The sequence below is a fragment of the Bombina bombina genome, chromosome 4, assembly GCF_027579735.1.
Source record: "Bombina bombina isolate aBomBom1 chromosome 4, aBomBom1.pri, whole genome shotgun sequence".
Lineage (NCBI taxonomy): Eukaryota > Metazoa > Chordata > Amphibia > Anura > Bombinatoridae > Bombina > Bombina bombina.
In genome coordinates this window covers 537925001-537942880 of record NC_069502.1, presented here as the reverse complement: position 1 = coordinate 537942880, position 17880 = coordinate 537925001, and the positions used below count along the sequence as shown (strand labels likewise).

At 36.7% G+C, this 17880-nt stretch overlaps 1 protein-coding gene across 1 annotated transcript in view; it reads right to left on the bottom strand.

Moving 5' to 3' along the window:
* Nucleotides 1-17880, bottom strand: part of LOC128657631 (uncharacterized) — a 524168-nt gene that overhangs the window by 237308 nt on the left and 268980 nt on the right. Inside the window, exons 52-58 of the mRNA XM_053712016.1 lie at nucleotides 12971-13194; nucleotides 12400-12486; nucleotides 10354-10461; nucleotides 10060-10146; nucleotides 4993-5057; nucleotides 4693-4899; nucleotides 4252-4402 (exon numbers count right to left, since the gene is read on the bottom strand). Of these exons, the coding sequence (XP_053567991.1) occupies nucleotides 4252-4402; nucleotides 4693-4899; nucleotides 4993-5057; nucleotides 10060-10146; nucleotides 10354-10461; nucleotides 12400-12486; nucleotides 12971-13194 (929 nt within the window). The remainder of the gene's footprint in view (nucleotides 1-4251; nucleotides 4403-4692; nucleotides 4900-4992; nucleotides 5058-10059; nucleotides 10147-10353; nucleotides 10462-12399; nucleotides 12487-12970; nucleotides 13195-17880) is intronic.

Genomic DNA, 17880 nt, shown 5'->3' with positions numbered 1-17880 from the left:
ATTATGGTCCCTAAGAAAACCACCCTTGTAGCTGGAACAAGGGAACTCTTTTCCAGATTCACTTTCCAAACATAGAAAAGACAACAAGATCTCTGTATGAGAGTTTGCTTGTTGAAAAGATGGCGCCTGAACCAATATGTCATCCATGTATGGCGCCACTTTTATTCCCAGAGACCTGATCACTGCCAAGAGAGCCCCCAGAACCTTTGAGAAAATTCTGGGAGCTATGGCAAGGCCAAATGGAAGAGCCACAAACTGAAAGTGTTTGTCTAGAAAGGCGAATCTCAAGAATTTGTGATGATCCCTGTGGATGGGAACATGAAGATCTGCGTTCTTTAGGTCTATGGTCATCATGAACTGACCCTCTTGGACCAAAGGAAGAATGAAATGAATGGTTTCCATTTTAAAGGACGGTACCTTGAGAAACTTGTAGAGGCACTTTAGGTCTAAAATGGGTCAAAAAGTTCTCTCTTTTGGGGAGCCACGAACAGATTTGAATAGAATCCTAGACCCTGTTCCCTTACTGGAACAATCACTCACAGGGAGGAAAGGTCCTGAACGCAGTTCAAGAATGCCTCTCTTTTTACCTGGTCTGCAGATAATCTTGAGAGGTGGAATCTGCCCCTTGGAGGGAAAGTTTTGAATTCTATTTTGTAACCCTGAGATACTATGTCCACAGCCCAAGGATCTGGGACATCTCGTCTCCACGCTTGACAAAACAGGGAAAGTCTGCCCCCAACTTGATCCGAATCCGGACCGGGGGCCGACCCTTCATGCTGACAGACTCAACTGAGGGTTTCTTTGACTGCTTCCCCTTATTCCAAGACTAATTGGGCTTCCAAGAAGACTTGGACTGATCCTGCTTGGAAGAGGGAGAGGAAGACTTTTGACCTTTGAAGTTACGAAAGGAACAAAAATTACTTTGACGTCTTTGGAGTCTGTTCTTCTTGTCTTGCGGTAGAAAAGACCCTTTTCCACCCGTATTATCAGAAATTATTTCTGCCAGACCAGGTCCGAACAAGGTCTTCCGCTTGTAAGGAAGTGCCAGAAGCTTGGACTTAGAGGTAACATCAGCTGACCAAGATTTTAGCCACAATGCCCTGCGGGCTAGGACAGTGAAGCCAGACTTCTTGGCTCCCAGTCTAATAACTTGCATGTTAGCATCAGAAATAAAGGAATTGGCTACTTTGGGAGCCTTAATCCTATCTTGTATCGCCTCCAACAGAGTCTCTACTAAAATTGATTCAGACAAGGCGTTGCACCAATAAGATGCCACACTTGCTACTGTGGTAATACAAACTGGAGGTTGCCATTGAAGACCTTGATGAACATACATCTTCTTCAAATAAGTTTCCAGCTTTTTGTTCATGGGATCCTTAAAGGAGCAGCTATCCTCTATAGGGATCATAGTTCTCTTAGCCAGAGTAGAAATAGCCCCTTCTGCTTCAGGCACCGTGCGCCAAGAATCTTTAATAGAGTCAGCAACATGAAACATCTTTTTAAATACAGGAGACGGGGAGAAATGAATACCTGGCTTCTCCCATTCCTGTGAAATAATCTCTGTTACACGGTCTGGGACAGGAAAAACTTCCACAGAGGAAGGAACATCATAGTATTTATTGTTTACTAGACTTCATAGGGTTGACAACGACAGAAGTATCAGAGTCGTCCAAAGTAGCCAATACCTCCTTTAACAGTACACAAAGGTGTTCAAGCTTAAATCTGAAGTTTACGTCTTCAGTATCAGACTTATGAGGGAGGGCAACCTGCATAGCAGTAGGTGGAACAAAAATATTACTATCTGAATGTCTAATTTTCTTCTTGCGTTTTCCCAGCATAGGAAAAGCAGATAATGCTGCAGATACCACAGAAGATACCTATGCAACAACATCTGCAGGCAAATAATCTCCTCCAGGAGGCTCTAGGCATAACAAGCATTTGTCAAAAAACACAATGTCTTGGTCCATGTCCATAATACTAAATAAAAAATTTCTCAAATTGTAGAAATGTTTTAAATACACTGTCAATTTAAGAATTTTTAATACCACAATTTCGATGCCAGAAGTCTATAAAACGATTGTATAGTAGATCGACACTGAAGAGACTGAAATTCAATGACGCCGCTCCACTCTGTGAATGTCTGACAGCAGAGAGAAGTCACATGACCGGCAGAGAGAGGAAACTACGCAGCAAGTAAAAGGCGCGCGTTTCCCTCTGCCTACAACATAAGATGCAAGTAGCTGCAGCTGGTTTCAAACTCAAGCAGTTTGTCAGTTAGCCTGTTCTAGCTAAGCAAGCAAAGAAAACCAACTGCCAAATTTTAAGTTTATACATAAATCCCTGTATAAAACATAAGCCACACGCATATACTAATAAAGTATTTCAACAAAAATAGCCCAAAGAGGAAAAACGTTCCAATAAAGGGAAGATTAACCCCTAGTCTCAACATACATAATGTGCCTGCCCACTGCCAAAGAAAATCCTGTATAAAGGGTTTTAAAAATGTCCGCATCTACTGCATATGACATATTCTTCTGAAGTGCAAGTCTCCAAGACCTAGAAGACAAAAGCACTTACCTGCAGTCTAGCTGTCCGGCAGGAAGACAGCTCACAAGGCATGAAAGGACACATACTCCTTACAGAGACCTGTAGAAAAAGAAAGAACAGAGTAACCAACTTTGGCTTTCTGTACCATGGGCAGCAATGTGTTAGGAAACAAAGCAAAGACTACCTCACAACCTCTTAAAAGCCACCACTACTCTACTGAAGAGATTAACGTAGACTCAGCTAAACCCAAATCCTTGCTTGCAGGGAAAGTACCTGAAAAAGGAATTCATTTCTTCAGACACCAAACTTCACCTTCTCCATTGACAGAGGCAAAGAGAATGACTGGGGATTATGGGTAGGGGAGTGACACTTAACAGCTTTGCTGTGGTGCTCTTTGCCTCCTTCTGCTGGCCAGTAGTGATATTCCCCAATAGTAATTGAATGGCGTTGTGGACTCTCCATATCTTAGGAAATAAATACCTTCCTGTTGTCTCTTACAACCATTACTTGTCACTGCCACTGCAAATGTGATTTAAAATTAAAATAATTTATGAAATGTGTATTTCATTCACTCTTTAGTTTTCTAGACTTTAAGCTTTTTAGAACAGTGATAATATTCTACTCTATCAATTAATAGTTTATTCATTTTTTTATGTATTAGAGTGTTGTGAAATAGTACAGTAAGAAACTCCTATGCATAAATATCACCTATTTTGTAGATCACTATTTATATATCCAGTGTTATGTGAAATTGTGCCACTTTATTTATAAAAGATAAGAAGAGAAAAGGGAAAAAATAACTAGAATAGTTTTTAGTAGTAGGGGAAACATTGACTTACTAGTAAAATGTGAACAAAAACTGTGAAATAGTAGCAATATAAAAATATGACACGCTGTTGTTGGCCACATAAAACTGGTACACAGGAGAAGTGATTCAGGGCCAGAGAAAGAAGCAGAGAGGAGCTTTATCACAGTAATATGCACCTCTATATCAGTGCACCACCTTGCTTCTCTATGTCCAGAAGATGGAATACTCTCAAGAACTTGCTCTCAGTTCCCCCTTTCTATGCAACAGGAACTTCAGTGCTCCATGGTCTAACAATAATATATATCATTTCAACTGGAGACATTTTTGTCAACATTTTAATATTATAGACTTCAGCACATAAAGGAACAATGAAATCGAAAAAAATTCTTTTGGGATTCAAACAGAGATTACAATTTAAAAAAAAATGTTTGCAATCAGTGCTGTATATTGTCCTGCTTGAAATACTGGAATGTTTCCCTCCATCACCGTTGGGCCACATCCTTGGTCAGGGAGGTCACGGAGCGAGCCTTGTGCGCATGTGTATCGCATTTCTTCAAGGCTGCTCCACTCCTGACGAGGGTATGGGGGCATGTGGCTGCAGAAAAGTGGTCCTAAGCAAGGTATGGGGGTGAAAGCGGAGCAGGGGGCTGGGGCAGTCTTCAAAGACTTATTTTATTAAATTTGCTTTATTTTCATGGCATTCTTTGTTGAAGAGATACCTAGGTAGGTAGTGTGCACAGGTCTGGAGCAAAGGATAGCAAGAGAATAAAGAAAATTTGATAATAGAAGTAAATTGGAAACTTGTTTAAAATGACATGCTCTATCTGAATCATGAAAAGAAAATTGTGTTCAATGCTCCTTTAAAACCAATATAATGTGTTGCATAACAGACTCACAGTATCTTGTGTCTCAACAAACACCTCTCCCATCATATCTGTACTACCAATGTACGTCATTTCTGGCAAACGAGACTGCCAAGTATCCCACTCTCCAGATTCATCAAGATAATAATCAAAAACTGAAATCTCCTGCTCGTCATCAGGCAATCTGTAAAATAAAAATATTATATAATATATCTATCACACAGACCATGACATTCATTCATTACAAATTAAATCTCCAGAGATGCAGAATTGATTTCAAAAGCTAGAAACCTTCATTCATTATGTTTGACATTTTTTATGTAAAAGGAAACACAGGAGGTTTCAATAAAAGTATAATGCTGTATGATTGGATGTTTGCTTGTAAACTCAAAAGCAATATAACTCCTGCTTTAGATATTATCACTGTGCTTGTGAGTGTAGGCCACTAATAAGAACTCTGCATTCATTACTTACACTGAAGTGTAAACCTTTAGCAGCTCACTAAACTTCCTTCTTTCTGTCATTTCAATGAGTGCTCCCATAGACCAGATCAGACAGAATATGAAAAGCCTCTCGATATGCAGCTGCCCTCCGATACTCTGAGCCTTGTCATTGAGCATTACTGTCAAGAGACTGGTGCACGTATGGAACAGACCAACCTCTGTTACTGGAACTAGTGGTCTAAAAGAACAGTCAACAATTTAATAAATATGCATGAATACAATGCAATAATGAATTAGACATCAGGAGGAAATGGAACACAGACTTTATTACCTGATATCATGGAGAATCAAATTGAAGATGGGGTCCAAAGTCTTGTAAAATGCCTTTGAAAGGACCTAAAACATATTTAAAAGTGTTAGATCTGTAAATTGCATTAATCCTAACAGTATAGGTTGTTTGATGTGAAACAATTCATTTCAAATAAAGGGACATGGAAGGCTAAATTAAAGTTTCATGAAATAGATAGAGTGGTAAAACTCTATAGTTAATTGAGTTAGTAAACATGAGGCTATATAGCCAGAAGCACAGTTTAATAAAAAAAAGGCGCTTTCTTCATTAAATACATCAAAACAGTGTGTGTGAGTAGTAGTAAGTGAAGGCAGAGCTGTGGGTGTTCTTTGCTGTTACTCAGCACTGCAGGCTGCAGATCCATCTACAGGTTCCTGATACAACTTCAGACATTGCTGTTATATAGTGACACATGCAGTTTCTGGATCCTACCTCAGTATGCCCTTATTGAAATTAGCTAAGTTTTAACAAAAGATATCAAGAGAAAAAGGTAAATTTGATAATAAAATTCCATTGCACGTTTTTTTTTTTATATGCACTGTGTGCACAATTATTAGGCAAGTGAGTATTTTGACCAAATCATCATTTTATGCATATTGTCAAACTCCAAGCTGTATAAACTTGAATGCTTATTGGATTTAAGCATATCAAGTGATGTGAATTTGTGTAAGGGAGGGTGTGGCCTTAGGGTATCAACACCCTATATCAAGGTGTGCATAATTAATAGGCAGTTTTTTTCCTCAGGCAAAATGGGCCAAAAAAGAGATTTTACTAAATCTCAAAAATGTTAAAAAGTCTTTCAGAGGGATGCAGCACTCTTGAAATTGCTAAGATATTGGGGTATGATCATAGAACCATCAAATGTTATGTTGCAAATAGTCAAAAGGTTGCAAGAAACATGTTGAGAAAAAAAGACGCAAATTAACTGCCAAAGATTTGAGAAAAATCAAACGTGAAGCTACCAGGAACCCATTATCCTCCAGTGCTATCATATTCCAGAACTGCAACCTACCTGGAGTGCCCAGAAGTGCAATGTGTTCAGAGACATGGCCAAGGTAAGGAAGTCTGAAACCCGACCACCACTGAACAAGACACATAAGTTGAAACTTTAAGACTGGGCCAAGAAATATCTGAAGACAGATTTTTCAAAGGTTTTATGGAATGAAGAGATGAGAGTGGCTCTTGGTGGACCAGATGGAAAGGCCCATGGCTGGATCAGTAACGGGCACAGAGTTCCACTTCGACTCAGACGCCAGTAAGGTGGAGGTGGGTTACTAGTATGGTCTGGTATTATTAAAGATGAGCTAGTTGGACCTTTTCGGGTTGAAGATGAACTCAAAATCAACTCCCAAACCTACTGCCAGTTTTTAGAAGACACTTTCTTCAGGAAAAAGTCTGCATCTTTCGAGAAGGCCATGATATTTATGCAGGACAATGCTCCATCGCATGCATCGAAGAACTCCGCTGTGTGGCTAGCCAGTAAAGGCCTTAAAGATGAAAGAATAATGACATGGCCCCCTTCCTCACTTGACCTAAACCCTATTGAGAACTTGTGGCACTTCTTAAAAGGGAGATTTACGGTGAAGGAAAACAGTACACCTCTCTGAACAGTGTCTGGGAGGCTGTGGTTGCTGCTGCACAAAAAGTTGATCCATGGACTAGAAGGCTTATGACTGTTATTGAAAAGAAGGGTGGCTATATTGGTCACTGATTATTTTTTTTTGGAAATGTCAGAAATGTTTATTTGTAAATTTTGAATTGTTTGTTAATTATTCTTATTTTAACAGATGACAATAAACAAGTGAGATGTGAAAATTTACGTTTTTCATTTAGTTGCATAATAATTCTGCACACTAATAGTTGTTCAACACCTAGATATTCTCCTACGAAAGCCAAAACCTGACTTTTACTTTCTTAAATATTCAGGATTTAGGTTTATTAACATTTTGGATTGACCGAGAGCACTGTAGTTGTTCAATAATTAAATTAATCCTCAAAAATACCTAATAATTGTGAACACAGTGTAGTAAGCACTGTCTGAATACAGAAATGTTGGCTTTCATAGTCTTTTAAGCAAATTTATCTGAGACCAATGTTTCCTTCAATGCGCACAGCAGCCCAGCCGCGCATTGTTTTCTAAGGTTTTGCACACTTCTTAATTAAGGCTGTGCACGCATCAAAAGAGGCATTGATCAACCTGGAGCCCTCAGCGTGCCAAAAGTCTCAGTGTGCAGTTGTGTTAGCACTAGCCGGGATATTGGCAGCATCGTCACATGTGGATGAGGTTATTCATGTGGAGTCTGTGTGGACCGGAGGTGAAAGAATCTTCAGCATCGTAAGTTTGCGGTCTGGGCTACTCTGGCACAGTACTGAAAAGTTTTTCCATTATTCCTAATTACAGTTACTCATCAGTGGGCTCAATATTCTATTAGTTCTCTGCTCTGGCGATACTATCATGATGAGACATGTTTGATAGTATCGCCAGAGCAGAGAACTTTGTCTGTGTACTATACATATGAAATTGGACACACACAGGATAAAATGAATCTGCAGAACTGGAATGGCTATGTGTCAAGAGAAAGTGTGACATTAACTTGAAATCTAGCAGTCACATTTCCAAAAGTCAATTATGTCTTCTCTTCATCATGTCACATTTTCTACTGACAGATAGCAATTCCAGTTCTGCAGCTTTCTTTTTATCATCTGTCCCATTTCATATAGATGTATAGTTGTATACACATCTGCCTTGAAGCTTGCAGTATTTGGACTAATCTTGCTGGGCTGCAAATTAAATACAAATTATAGCCAAACAGGGACTGGCACATTTATGTTTGTTTTAAGCAGTTATCTACAGAATATTTATATTAAAATCTATATTGTAGTATTAATGTCACAGCAAGGCACATAATCTTGCTAGGCTGCAAATTAAATACCAATTACAGCTAAATAGATACTGGTCTAGCATTTAAGAAATGTTCTGTAGATAAAAAACACTACTTAATATAAATGTTAATAATAATAATAATATTTGTTATTTTATATTGTAATGTAGTGTTAAAGGGACACTGAACCCAATTTTTTTCTTTCATGATTCAGATAAAGCATGCAATTTTAAGCTAATTTCTAATTTACTCCTATTATCAATTTTTCTTCATTCTCTTGCTATCTTTATCTATAAAGCAAGAATGTAAGTTTAGAAGCTGGCACATTTTTTATTCACAACCCGGGTTGTGCTTGCTGATTGGTGGCTAAATGCAACCACCAATAAACAAGTGCTGTCCAGCGTCCTAAACCAAAAATTAGCTGGCTCCTTAGCTTAGATGCCTTCTTTTTCAAATAAAGATAGCAAGAATATGAAGAAAAATTGATAATAGGAGTAAATTAGAAAGTTTCTTAAATTGCATGCTATATCTGAATCATGAAAGAAAAAAATTGGGGTTTAGTATCCCTTTAATGTCACAGGGCCAGGGGGTTAAAATTATTGGAAGAATGGTAACAGAGAAAGTAAGTAATATTTAGGTACACAACAAATTTAAATCTGAGTATAGTAGTGTCTGCAACAATCTTTTTTTTATTTTTAAATATCCATTGCACTATTTATTATTGTCAAAGTTAGGAGGTTTATCAGAAGAACTGTCTTACTTTGTGATTTGGCATCAAGTGAAGACATTTTAGCTATATGGTTGTATATGGTAGAAAATAAAGTGAAGTCATTTTAGCTATATATTCCATAGTTGCTAATTTGCTGTATTTTTAGATATTCTGTCTTTAGCTGAATCACACTGCTAGTTATATGTTTAACTATTCAGTTGTCAATGCCATATTCCCCTATTATGGTTTAGCATAGACGCCTAATAATATGCACTTGTGATGTTTTTGGCTGATATATACTTAGGTAGGGGTAGCTACTCCTACTCCTTATATTATTCATATAAGCCAGCTTTTAACTGATGCATGATGTATTGTACTTTTATATTTTATTGTTGTAGCTCTGGAATGTATACGAGCAACAAGGTTGTAGCTCAATTTCACATGATATCTGTCATGGTTTTCAGATTTTTTTAGGGGTAGCCTACAGTACAAAAATACATTGCCTTTAAAGGGATAGTCTAGTCCAAAATAAACTTTCATGATTCAGATAGGGCATGTAATTTTAAACACTTTTACAATTTACTTTTATCACCATTTTTGCTTTGTTCTCTTGGTATTCTTAGTTGAAAGCTAAACTTAGGAGGTTCATATGCTAATTTCTAAGCCCTTGAAGGCCGCCTCTTCTCTCAGGGCATTTTGACAGTTTTTCACCACTACAGGGTGTTAGTTCATATGTGTTATATAGATAACACTGAGATCACGCACGTGAAGTTCCAGGGAGTCAGCAGCACTGATTGGCTAAAATGCACATCTGTCAAAAGAACTGAAATAAGCGGGCAGTTTGCAGAGGCATAGATACAAGATAATCACAGAGATAAAAGGTGTATTTATATAACTGTGTTGGTTATGCAAAACTAGGGAATGGGTAATAAAGGGATTATCTATGTTTTAAAACAATAACAATTCTGGCGTAGACTGTCCGTTTAAACTTCTCTGAAGCAAATATACCATTTTATTTCAAAAGTTTAATTGAATATTGATATTATTATATAATATTTAAGTTCTGCCCGGTTGTCAGGTTGTGTAATTTTTTTTTGCTCAGAGCAGTAGCAGGTCCGCAACTAAAATAATTAGAGGGAACATTGTCTGGGACCTACCCTTAAAACAACAATCCAATTCGATATCTTAAAGAGATAACATTTAGAGAGATTTAATTAAAAAAATGTCTACCTTAAATATAAAATAGCATCAGTAAAACATTTTAAATTATCTTTGCTTTCAGATTATGTTATGTTTAAGTTGTGAAAATGAATGTTTAAGCTAACAGGAAATATATGTTTGTGCCCTGCTGATACTCGCGTCCCATCTGCTCTGATAAAGCGCAAAGGCAAAGCTGAACAAGCATAAAAACAAAACTTGTTTTGAACAAATTCAAGAATATTATTTTTTTTTACTCACTGCATTTTCTTGCTGGTTTCGTCCATCCAGCCAAACTTTAGCAAGAGGTCTCCAACCAAGTGCTTCACTTTCAATGTACAGAACACCCTGTAGGGTAATTATACTTTTGCTATTAATACAACCGGAACATGTATGAGTTACATGAAAACAATCTAAAATGAAGTCCAATACTGTTGCTGTTTATAATGATATTTTTAAAATGACCATGCACAGCAATTTATCATTAATGTTAATATTTTTAAAGGATAACGGAAAAGTCTATAATTATTTTAGGTATTGGATTTCTGTGCTTACAGCTTTTGTCAAAGTGGCAGGGGAAGCCAGTTGTAAATCAGTAGTTTCAAACAGCAGTCTCATATGTTTTGGAAATTCCAAACGATCACCATTCCTAAGCTGTAGCACCTGGGGATAAAGAGAAATAATAAGATAGCAGCACTTGAGAGCAAGGGTTTAAGTGATCATAGAGAAAGCATATATAATAATCTGTATTCACTTCCAGCAATCCTCCTTTATAAAATATGCTATCCAACGTTTAACTCAAGATCAGTCTGTAATCTACCACATTTTTATAACAGCATTCTGCTTATATAGAGAGATGGGGACTATTCACTTACTCACTACCCAGATATTAATATCAACATTGTGATTGTAAGCTCTCCAGAGCACGGCCCTCCACCTCATGAATAATCATTATTATTAGTATTGTTGCTGCTGTTCTTTTTTTTTTTTTTTTAATAACTTACTGTTCAAAATCTCAAAATACAGGGAAATGAATGCCAAAATTAAAGGGACACTCAGGTAAAAATTAAAGCTTCATGATTCAGATAGAGCATGGAATTTTCAACAACTTTCCAATTTACTTCTATTAACAAAATGTGCAGTCTTTTTATATTTACACTTTTTGAGTCACCAGCTCCTACTGATCATGTGCAAGAATTCACAGAATATACTGTACGTATATGCATTTGTGATTGGCTAATGGCTGTTGCATGATACAGGGGTAGTGGAAATAAACATAACTGAAATTTGTTGGGGGGGGAAATCTCTTTTTTAATTTATGCAAATTATGACTCTTAGGGAAGTCTCCCTAAGTGTGATGCAGAATCCTCACTGATGAGGCCCACACTAGGCCGAGACGTACGTCTGGGGTTTTGCTGTTTCCCTTGTTCAGAGAGGGATTGCCTGGTATTTCGGGGCTGGACTGTACTGTTAAGTCAGGATCAGACTGATATGCTTCAGGAAAGTTTTTCTCTGTGAAAGGCACATGTTGAGCAAAAAGAGGCTGCTTCTTGGGTGGTAACTAGCCATAGAACAAGCAGCACTTCACTCTTTTAATTTATGGAAAAAATCTACTACTCATTTGAAGTTCAGCCTAAGTGCTATCGCACTGTCTTTTTGTCATGCATTTGTTTATTCTGCAAATCTACTGTATTTACCGGTTCTTTTATGCTTTCATGGTTCAGATAAAACATGCAATTTTAAGAGAATTTTCAATTTACTTCTATTATCAAAGTTACTATGTTCTTCTGGTATTCTCTGTTGTAAAGCATATTTAGGTAGGATCAGGAGAAGCAATGCACTGTTGGGAGCTAGCGGGCGATTTGTGGCTACACGCATATGCCTCTAATCAATGGCTCACCAGATGTGTTCAGCTAGGTCCCAGCAGTGCATTGATGCCATCATGCCATGCAGCTGCCTTTATGTGGTCAAACCCTTTGCAACAAACAATGCAATATTAGAATTCTATCACATGTTTGCGTGTTTATGTTCCCTCCATTTGCCTTTATAGTAGACAAATAAATTGCTATACAATCTAGAACAAATTAAGAACTAGTATAATAACATTTTAGCAATTTCTGTACAGATATAATTAGAGCATCCCACATATTCCCAGAAGAGGGTCTACACAGATTTGTAATGTTACACAGTATGCTGCATAGCATTTTAATGTTCCTCTTAATCACAATATTGGGATTAGCTACAATTTCTTTCATTATAAAGAAGGAAATCTGCAGTCTGCTTAAGTTACAGTATTAACATTATTTTATTAAAGGGACACTAAACCCGATGTTTTTCTTTCATGGTTGAGATAGAGCATGCAATTTTAAGCAACTTTCTAATTAACTCCTATTATCAATTTTTCTTCATTCTCTTGGTATCTTTATTTGAAAAATCATGAATCTAAGTTTAGGAGCCGGCCCATTTTTGGTTCAGAATCCTAGGTTGCGCTTGCTGATTGGTGGCTACATTTATTAAATTATTAATAGTACATTTTTTATGGTATTTTGTTGACAAATGTGACTATTTGCATGGTTTGTGTATATATTAAAGTGACATCACCTTTTCTGTTCCCAGAACACTGTTGAAATTATCAGCCCAACTGGAACTTAGATGTCCATCTAACCACATCCAGGTGTTTCTGTGACTCTGCAAGTAAATAATAAGTTGTTCCTTCAGTAAATTGAAATTACATGAGCTTAACAGTCCTGTCTTCTTGGTAGTTAAAATATATGAACATAAATTAACTTGAATTTAAATAAAAATAAACCTGTCTGTTTTTGTCTTGGGTGATGTTCCTGTGGAATCCTATAACTATTGAAGAGGTTTTTCCTGATTGATGTGCTTGTGGTATTTTACACCTGCTGATGGATTTTCATTGTGTGATGCACTTATTTTATCCTAAAACTACTTAAGTAATTTGCCTTAAATGATGTACTAGTGGAATATCTAGTTTTGTAACGTGCAGGAAAAAAACAGTATGAAAATCCTCTTTAAAGAGGATATATTTATTAGTCAAGCACATAAGAAACATGATTTCCTGACTGCATAAATAGTTTGTATGTGATGATTAAATAGTATTTGTATTATACATACGGAGGTTTCAGGATTGTCACAGGCTTCTGAACATTACCTGGAGAGCCCTCTTCCAGACATAGGTAACAATTCCATCCTCCCAGATCCCTGAATTGTTTTTAGTACCAAACATTGAGGTACTGCTGTCCACTGTGAGGGGATTTATTTTCACAAGTTTATGTGCTGGATCCTCTACAGACAGCTGCAAGTGATTAAGGGCCTGAACAAGGGCAGTAATACAGGAGCTTTTTCCAGATCCTGGAGGTCCTGCTACGATTACACCTGCAAGACAAAACATAAGTAAATTAATAAATAAAGAAAAAATAAAGAACAATAAAACAGTGTCAACTTTATTTTTTATATAGTTTTTATTAAAGGGATAGTAAACACCTAAAAATGTTATAGCTTCTGCAGACTGCCTCCTTATCTCAGATCTTTTGAAAAAGACTTGCATTTCAGGCAATCAGTGCTGACTCTTAAATAACTTCACGAGCATAAGCACAAAGTTATCTATATGAAACACATGAACTAATGTCCTCTAGCTGTGAAAAACTGTCAAATGCATTCAGCTAAGAGGCTGTCCTTAAGGGCTTTGAAATTAGCATATGAGACTACCTAGCTTTAGCTTTCAACTAAGAATACCAATAACAAGAGGACAAAGCAAAGTTGATGATACAAGTAAATTAGAAAGTTGTTTAAAATTACATGCCCTATCTGAATCATGGAAGTTTAATTTGGACTTTACTATCCTGTTAATGATATTAATAAGAATACAATGTATAGATAAGTAAAAGGGATCTTCATATTAAGTCATTATCCTTAGTTTTCCTATTTAAAACTATTATAAGCCAGTGAATAAGTATCAGTTCAGATTCTTATGTTCATTAATTCCAGAACAACATGTCAGTGGTAAAAATATAACATCTGGGGACTTACAGAGTAAACACTTAGCTAACATGTTGCATAATGAAATCAGCAATTCAAAATAACCTTAAAACAGGACCATAAAAGAGGTTAAAAAAAAAAGTGGGTCAGCAGTGTTCTCCTTCTTCCTATTGCTCCAGTTGCCAGAAATAGATAAATACAAAACAATTGTCAAGTTTTCTGAAGATTAAGGAGTCCACAATATAGAAGCGCAATCTCTGTTTTTTGAGTAATGTTGATTGAAAATCTATGTAATAATTGGAAACATGATGGCCAAAACTGGACTAAATGAGGACATGTCCACTGTATATGCAATAAATCACAGTCGACAAGGCACATAGAAGAATTTTAGAGGAAGATATTGCCTCTAAAATAGAATTACTACAAAATATATTATCCAATCTTGAGTAAGACTTATATGGAATAGAAAAATGGGTAAAATATTTTATATTAGCGTTCAAAGATCTCCATATATCAAAATAATTATACTGAGTCATGAGGGAGCGTAAGCGTCTAACCAAGTTGTCTTGTGCTCCTATCTTTCTTGTATGTTGTCATTAGTTATTTATGCATCTTGGTGTCCCACAACATATTAAAATCTCCCCCTATTATCATGTGACCCTGTCTAACTTTCTCTGCCAATGGTAGTACTTTCTTAAAAAAAAGAGGGCTGCTTGGGGTTAGGAGCATAAACAGACACTAATGTAAATATAATATTATTTATGTTACAAATCAGAATGATACATCAAGCTTAAGGATCTTTCTCTATATAAATTGATTTGTAAGCTATGGTTCTGCTAATGAGCACAGCCACCCCTCTAGCTTTTTTAAGGTACAAGGAACATTCAAATACAGGGAATTGTTTATATCTTTATCTAAGCCAGTGCTTTCCAAACTGTGTGTCGGGACACACTAGTGTGTCGGCAGCAGTGTGTAGGTGTGTCCCTGCTTCAGCACAATTTTTTTTTTTTGGGGGGGGGGTTCTGACTTTCCGCCTGCCTGCTACGCATATCACATGGTTGACACGTGATTGATACCTAGGGGGTCACAGATCATCTTAACCTATTTGCGCAGCTCAGTGGGAACTGAAACTATTCCAATTGGCGGCACATTGGCTCCTGACTGCACGTGTAGTCTCCTTAATTGGCTCGTGACTGCATGTGTAGTCAGTGAGTGGGACAGCAGTGTGTTTGCAGCGCAGATAGTAGTCAATCAAACTCACCGAGCTCTGAGGGCGGCAGCTTGAACACTGAGCTGAAGTCAGAAGTCAGTGGGATTTTTTTTTTGCAGCTAGCTCCCAGTAGTGCATTGCTGCTCTTGATATATAGATAGGAAGTGGAAGCTTAAAAATGCTTGATGATGAAATGCATCTTTATCTAATATTCCACCAAATATTCAGAAATTGTGTTCATCCCATCAACCTCATACATCCCATTAATATAGTAAGTAGCTTTTGGTGTAGTTATTAAAAAACTTTTTTTTAATTCTTGCACATACATACTGTTACTTGTAAATACATTTAGTCATATAATTTATGTATGTGTCCGTATCTCTTAAAACAAGTTAGTTTAACCTCCTTTTTGCAAGTACAACTAAATTACTGTGTCACGAAATGATGTAGGTCTAAAAAGTGTGTCACCAAGATGAAAAGTTTGGAAAGCTCTGATCTAAGCAGATCTCCTTCTCTCCAATGGGTCTATTTTAAGAGAACAACACCAGATTGCACCCTCAGTAAATATCTCAGTAATAAACTACGCTTTGCTGGAGTATTCACTCCATGCACGCTATAGGATAAAAAAAATTAAGGTCGCCATTAAATCCTTTACGAATTTCTAAATGGGATGATAGCACCTGGTGGAGCAGGAGAAGGAAAAAAAAAACAAGAAAAGAAATGAGAATCCATGGTAGAAATTGTCTACCTGTAGGAGACCTAAGTAAAGGACCTAAAATATTTTGGGGGGAAAACTAGATTATAGGGACAGTAAAGTCAAAATTAAACTTACATGATTCAGACAGAGCATGCAATTTTAAACAACTTTACAATTTACTTCTGTTGTAAAATTTGCTTCGTTCTCTTGGTATCTTTTATTGAAAAGTAAAACTAGGTAGGCTCATAAGAGCTCAGGAGTGTGCATGTGTCTTTAGTACTTTATGGAAGCAGTGTTTTGCAACACTGTATAGCAAAGCAACAAATAATATTGCAAAATACTGCTGCCATAGAGTACTAAAGACACTCCTGAGATCTTATGAGCCTACTTAGTTTTACTTTTCAATAAAAGATTCCAAGAAAATGAAGCAAATTTGCTTACAGAAGTAAATTGGAAAGTTGTCTAAATTTCCATGCTCTATCCGAATCATGAAAGTTTAATTTTGACTTTACCGTCCCTTTAAGTAGGTCACAGAAGAAGTTGCATATAGACCACCAGCACCTGAAGGGGAATGCAAAAGGAATATAGTACTTGTCGTAGTCGAGGATAACAAATCAAATACTCCCATTACTTTCAAAGAAATACAATAATAGATAAGCATCCAGATAGTGGGCCCATAATGTTTCCCCAGTACTGGTTATATAAATAGTTAATACAACTAAACATTAAAAGCTAGATTATGGATGAAGCTCAATCATATTTTTTGTACTTGACTCCATACTACAAGTGGCGCAGTGTTTAAATTACTGCAAATTCGTTTGTGCAAAATCACAGTAATTTACGCTCCCCATATTTTCTATGGGCGGCGTTGAGCATCAATATGCGCTCGTATTACAAGTTATGATAGCTCAAATGCAATTGCATTTTACATGAACTCAAAGGGCTAGATTACAAGTGCGATGCGACAGATTTTGTGTTAGCGCAATCGCGATGTCATTATCCATTTTTCTCCCGCTGATATTACAAGTCCGTAGTAATCGCAATTGTGCTATGACAATTGCCTTTTTCGCTTCAATCTTTACCACGATCTAAGAGCTCTGGTAAACTGTTCTACGAAAATAAAAAGTTGCACAAAAGACAACAAAAATACATTATAAAGTACACTATTAACCCCTAAACCGCCATCCCCCCACATCGCCAACCAAAAATAAAACCATTAATCCCTAAACCGCCATCCCCCCACAACGCAAACTAAGTAAACTATTAACCCCTAAAGTGCCTCCCCCACAACGCAACCTAAAGTGCCTCCCCCACAACGCAAACTAACTAAACTATTAACCCCTAAACCTCCATCCCCCCACAACGCAAAGTAATTGAGATCTAAACCCCCTAACCTTACACCACCTAACAACCCCAATTAGAATATTTTTTTAGTTAATTTATGGGTATTTTAACTACTTTAAAAGAAATAAAAAATTACATGTAGAATTAAATTAAAACCTAAGCTAACCCTAAAAAAAATTACAATACAAAAAATTAAAAATTCGACATTACAAAAAAAAACTACCATGTACAAAAAAATAAAAAAAACACTACTATTACAAAAAATAAATAAAACTACCCTTACAAACGAAATGACCAAAAATAAAAAATAAATATTCCTATTCTAATACCCCTTAAAAATAAAAAAAATAAAAAAGTCCTATTCTAAAATAAACTACCAATAGCCCTTAAAAGGCCTTTTGTATGGCATTGCCCTAAAGCAAACAGCTCTTTTGCATAAAAAATACAATAATCTCCTAACATTACAACCCCCCAAAATAAAAAAAACGACCTAAAAAATCCTAAACTACCAATTTCACCTGAAAAGGGCATTTGGATGGACACTGCCCTTAAAAGGGCATTTAGTTATTTTGCTAATCTAAAAAAAAATAAAAAAAAATACAAACAAAGTCTAACACCAAAATGATTAAAACTTTTTTTCCTTTTAGCCTACTGGCCGATTTGAATTTGAAGATTTAAATCAGCCAATAGGAATGCAAAGGTACACCTATATAAAAGGGGTACCTTGCATTCAATCTTCAGTGTGGGGCTAGAGACCGCATGAAGAGGACCTCTGTGTCGCTTGTCTGAAGAGGAGGACCGACGTCGCCCCTGCCATTGCTGCTGACCTCGC